General features: G+C 35.6%; 1 protein-coding gene across 1 annotated transcript; it reads right to left on the minus strand.

Moving 5' to 3' along the window:
* Window positions 1-940: 940 nt before the first annotated feature.
* LOC100480400 (olfactory receptor 4F15) lies at window positions 941-1,882 on the minus strand. The gene has a single exon (XM_034652762.1). It carries the CDS (start codon window positions 1,880-1,882, stop codon window positions 941-943), a length of 942 nt encoding a protein of 313 aa, XP_034508653.1.
* Between the last annotated feature and the right edge of the window lie 4,182 nt (window positions 1,883-6,064).

Below are 6,064 nucleotides of genomic sequence, written 5' to 3' on the forward strand. Positions count from 1 at the left end.
TATACTTGAGACCCATAGCTTGAGCTTAAGAAAAGAGTTATATAAGACCTGTTACTAGAGGAAAAACTGTCAACAAACAATGTGGACAAAGTAATTGCTCAATAATGATATCAATCATGAAATGACCAGATTAATATCTGACATTTAAAGACTATCTGCTTATTGAGTCATAGACATTAAGTCAAAAGTTCAAAAATTGTGCAATAAGATATATAAATATGTATAATATAAATATTATATATTTACAATAAAGATTATATATATATATATATATATATATATATATATATAAAATTTCCCTGCCCTAGGCCAACTGGAGGTGGCTTCAGTACATTGAATTGAGGTAAGCAAGGGTGAGAGTAATAGACATAGGTCAAATACCTGAAACATGCTATCTCTGAGGCTCTCCCTCTTGTTTTCCCACCTATGCATCTCAATCTTTCCTTATTACTTCTATCTACCTCACATCTCCCTCTTTGTTCCTTTTTCCTCCAGAGTTTAAATCATCTCTCATATATTTTTTCTTTCAGAAAAAATAAAATTGAATTATTCATATCCCAGGTTTAAATTGAAGGAAAGCTGTATATTTCATAGTTCCCTCAAAAGTTTCTATATATTAGCTCTAAATTGATCAGTTTGAATCCAGACGGTCTAATTAATGTCTGAGGTCATACTTCCAGCAGATTCTAAGTCTACAATCTGGGCTTTTTCATCAAATTCCCATAAACTATTCTTGGGACTTTAATTCAGTTGCCAAACAACTTGTTAACTAGAGAGTTAACTGATAGTTCCGTATACTTTCATAATTAGTGATCTATTCTGAATATTAAAAAATGGTGACTTTAGAAAAAAGCCTCAAAGTTTGTATAATTATTTAAGAATCTGTATTAGTTGAAGTTGTTTGAAAATGCAAAGAGTAACTTGTGCTCCTGTGAGTTATTTAGGAGATCATTCTCAAACTCAGGAGTTGACTACACAGCCTCTTCATTGCCATCTTCATGTCCTTGTTCCTCAGTGTGTAGATAGCAGGATTCAGAATGGGTGTAATCATAAAGTCCAAAATGGCAAGAAATTTATCCACTGACACGGTGGGAAATGGCCACATATAAACAAAGATGCATGGTCCAAAGAACAAAATCACCACGGTGATGTGAGCTGACAGAGTAGAAAAGGCCTTAGACAAACCACCACGTATGGAACGTTTCCACACAGAGACCAGGATGAAGATATAGGAGATAAGCAATAACAAGAAGGTGCCCATGGAAATGAACCCACTGTTGGCAGTAACCATGAATTCCATTCTGTAGGTGTCTGTGCAGGCCAGTCTGATAAACCATGGAAGGTCACAGTAAAAACTATCTATCTCATTAGGACCACAAAAAGGCAAGTGGCCAACAAAAACTAACTGGGCCACGGAATGAATGAAGCCAATAGCCCAAGAACCAGACAGAAGTGAAATGCACATCTGCGGGCTCATGACAGTCAGGTAGTGGAGGGGCTTACATATGGCCACGTATCGGTCCAGGGCCATGGCAACGAGCAGCACCATCTCTGATCCACCCAGGACATGAAGGACAAATATCTGGATGACACATCCCTGAAAGGATATGGTTTTGTGCCCTGAGTGCAGATCAGATATCATCTTGGGAACCGTTAAGGTAGAAAGACACAAATCAATAAATGAGAGATTGGCTAAAAAGAAGTACATGGGGGAATGTAAGTAAGGGTCAAAAGTCACTGTGAACACCACAAGGAGGTTTCCCAAAACAATTGTTACATAAAACACTGTAGAGAAGGCAAGGAGAAAATGCTGCACTGGTCTAGAGGTAGAAAGTCCCAGCAACACAAATTCAGACATTGAAGAGTAATTTGATTTATTCATTGACTTTGTGTTACCTGAAAGGGACAAATAAAAATAATTATAAAGGGATGAACCAGAGCTATTGAAAGAAACAGATGTCATTGAGTTTCAAATTCTGACATTAAAGAAAAAACTTCACTCTTGTCACAAAGGTCCCTTGAAAAAAGTCATAGAAAGTTTATTCATTTAACAAATGTTGATTAAGCAGCTATCATGAAGACCTATGTACCTAGCACTGTGCCACATTCTGGGGTATACTATTGTACAGAGCAAAATGGAGTCCCTCATGTCAAGAAGGAGGCTGTGTCAAGCAATGATGCAAACAGTTAAGGGACTGTAGCTAGGAGATATCGCCAGGACCAACGTCAGCTTACACCCCAGAACTGATAAGGAGCAAAACCAGAGAAGGTCTGCAGAGACCCCAAACTGACTAAATACCTTTAAAAATTGAAGGATCTTGGCAATAAACCGTCAGACTCTACAGACCTGACCCCACTATTTCTGACCACTTAAAAAAAGGCAACTGCTGTGAAAGGCTCTGCCCAACTGATCTCTGAACAGAAGGGAGATCCTTCACTGCCTGAACTTAAAGAAGCAGTAAGTGGCCAGAGTTGACCCAGAGGAGAGAGAGGTCTTAACTCAATTGTGCACCCACAGACTGACTTTGCTTTTGGTTCGTTAACTTCCTACACCCTTCTGTTATCTGTTTGTTGTGTGGCTTGTCTTCTGTCCTGCTCTGTGTGCTGTGTAAGAAGCCAAGTTTAATTGCATGGTGAAATGTCATTGAGTTTGGAATTCTGAACCTGCTTTATAACTGTGATTTAATTTTGCTTTATGACTGAATAAAGCTGACATTGTGGAGAGACACAACTCATGTGTGCACTTTTATAGTGAGCTCATGACAAATAAATGCCCTGTCTTTATGTAGTCTGTAGTCTAGTTGTGAAGCTAGGCATTAAATAACTAATGACATAACTATATGATTATAATGGTAATAAGTTATTTGAAGAAAAGAACAAAAGGTATGAGAATTATAAGAGCTCATAGCAGTGCCATCTGCTGTGATCTGGAAGAAGACATTTGTGCTAAGATCTAAATAATGAGTAGGGGGGTGCCTGGGTGGCACAGAGGTTAAGCGTCTGCCTTTGGCTCAGGGTGTGATCCCGGCATTATGGGATCGAGCCCCACATCAGGCTCTTCAGCTATGAGCCTGCTTCTTCCACTCCCACTCCCCCTGCTTGTGTTCCCTCTCTCTCTGACGGTCTCTATCTCAGTCAAATAAATAAATAAAATCTTTAAAAAAAATAAATGATGAGTAGGAGTTAAATAAGGGAGGAAGCGTAGGAAGAGTGATCTACCGAGAAGAAAAACATGGGAAATACTTTTAAGAATGAAGAAACAAAACAATTTGGAATAAATAAAAGATCAGCAAGGGTCTGATCAAGGTAGAGTCCTCTACTCTGTATAAAGAATTTGGTCAATATCTTAGAAGTGATAGAAAGCCACTGAAGTAGAACAGTGAAATAATATTAGTACCTTGAAGAGTTGACAGTAGCTGCAAAGTAAAGAATGCAACAGAGTAATCCAGAGGGAAGAGAGAGATCTATTAGGAGTCTATCAAAAGATCATATCAAATCACTACAGAAAGGATAAATTTATCAATAAATGGTGTTGACATAACTAACCAAACTTGGTAGAAGTGAATTCCTGACCTTACAACAGCATATAAAATGCATTTTAATGAATATTTAAATGATAAAAGAAATGGAAAAATAGAAGAAATATAGGCTTATTTTTACTTAATCCTTTGTGTGAGAAAAATCTAAGCATATTCCCTCGTGTAAATCATGCGGAAAAAACGGACACCTTCAGATTCAAAGATGTAATCTTCTACATACTATTTTTAGAAAAAAAGACAAATGTGGGAAAATAGTTATTAAATATAATGATGAACCAAATTTTGAATGAACAAACACATAAAAACCTGGACAGAATAAGAAATCTGAATAGTCAACATATGAAGAATAGTCAAACTCACTAGCAATCAAAGAAATGTAAGTAAAACAATATGGATTGCTGTTATGTAAGAATAAATGAATAACACATCATCAGTTATGCTATGAAGAAACAGTCTCTATTATTCACAGTCAAATTCATAAAACTTCTCCAGAACACAATTTCAAAATACATATCAAATATCTTTAAATCGCTTTAGGACTAATACTTACAAGAAATTTTTCTTAAGGTAGAAACAACAGATAAGCCAAAATATTTAGCCCTTGGGCAAATGTTATACAATTATTTATAAAAAGGAAAAAATGGAAATAACCTAAATTCAAATAACAAGGAATTATCTATAGTATATTCAAAGAGGAAAGGTATTCAACTTTATACGTACAAAATTATGAAAATTTAAATAATAAACCTTTATTACAAAGAGCAGTTTACAAGGAAATGTACAGAAAACATTTTTTTAAAAAATTAAGCTAGAAAAACAGAAATTAAAAAAGCAACAGATTGTTGATCTCTGGAGATATATATATATTAGTTTGAACCATATGAAATTGGTACTTTGATAGATCAAAAAATAGTCAAATACCAATTTCACAGGAATTCAACTAATATTAATTTTTTCCCTTGTATGATTTTCTAAACTACTTTTCCTTTTCACAACCAAACATTATTGATGCTTATTCCACCTGTGAATGGAATACCACAGGTCCCCCTCTTGCACTGCTACCACCAAGCTTTCCTCTAGGCCCCACATCGCTGACAACCATTCTTTTTCATGTCATGACTTCTCCCTGCCACTTCAGTCATGCCTGGGCTTCAGCCTGGGCACAACCCTGCACTGCATATGTTAGTGGAATCACCAGGGATGCTACATAGTCAAGAGTAGACTTGAGGGCAGCCAGGTCAAGCAGAAACGAGCATCCTGAGGGTTATGGCATGAGCTGGGTATTGTAGCCAAGAAGAAACACTATGGGAGTGATGCTAGGGGACGCTGCTACACGGGCCCTTAATGGAGAATATGGCCAATGATGGGGGAAAATAAATAAGAATTGAACAGAGAAATAGGACAATCACAGAAGGGAATGGCAATGAATGTGACTTACAAGGAGCTTCCGGGTGTTTTTATATTTTGACCACGTAATGTGTGGGCCTTAAAAGACAAATATTTGAGATGCAGAACGTACGATCCATATAATCACAATTATAGAAGGTGAAGGCAGAATTGCTTTAGACTCAGAGATAATGCACTAAAAAGAAATTACCAATCATTTTCTCTGAGTAATAAAAATAAATGGGTGATTTTTGTTCACTCTTCTCCTTTTCCTTATTTTTTAAAATTCAGGATTTCTTGACTTATTATCAGCTGACTTCAGCTGACACTGTTCAATGGGAGAAAAGAGGCAATATTGTCATAAAGAGTATAGATGATTTATGCTAAAATGTTAGTGCACCTACTCTAAAATGTGAGTTCCAATTTAAAAAATAGAAAAATATACAAATAAGTAACAATAATTGAAAATTAAACTTATCTAAAAATATTCAACCTCACCAATCATTAAGAAAATGCAATTAAAAAAAAGTCTTGTTTTGTTTTATCATTCTTTCTTAACATATTGGCTAAAACAACCCCCCCCAAAAAAACTGGAAAAAGAAAAATATAAAGATTAATCCTAGCGTACTCAAAGGAGTCCTTATGATGGGAATTTTTATGCATGATTGGTGAGAGTGGAAATAAATATTTACTGGAATTTAAAATGTCCAAGTATAGGCAAGAACAGAGGTGCCTCAGACCCCTAACCCTAAACAGAGGGCTAAATTCATATTATCATAACCAAAAGGAAATGCCACAGCTTACCTGCCCAGTGTTGATATATATTCACATGCTCAGTGCACTAGTACACAACAGCAATGACAAAGAATTGTAAATAACCAAAATATAAATTAATACCAAATCTTTCAATTTTTACAGAATAGAATCAATAGTATGATTCTGTGTATATGCACATAAGGACATCTTCAAGAACAAATGCCTAGCTTTTTAGAATTATTAATATAGTAAAATGTGATTGATTATACATGACTTTAACTTTCTAAAATCCTTATTTCTGCAATTTGGATGCCTTCTACAAAGAACTGGCATTTAATTAAAAAAAAAAACCTGGATTTTTGAAAGCATGAAAGGGAAGATCA

This window comes from Ailuropoda melanoleuca, unplaced genomic scaffold (genome assembly GCF_002007445.2).
Source record: "Ailuropoda melanoleuca isolate Jingjing unplaced genomic scaffold, ASM200744v2 unplaced-scaffold6666, whole genome shotgun sequence".
In the NCBI taxonomy this organism is placed as follows: domain Eukaryota; kingdom Metazoa; phylum Chordata; class Mammalia; order Carnivora; family Ursidae; genus Ailuropoda; species Ailuropoda melanoleuca.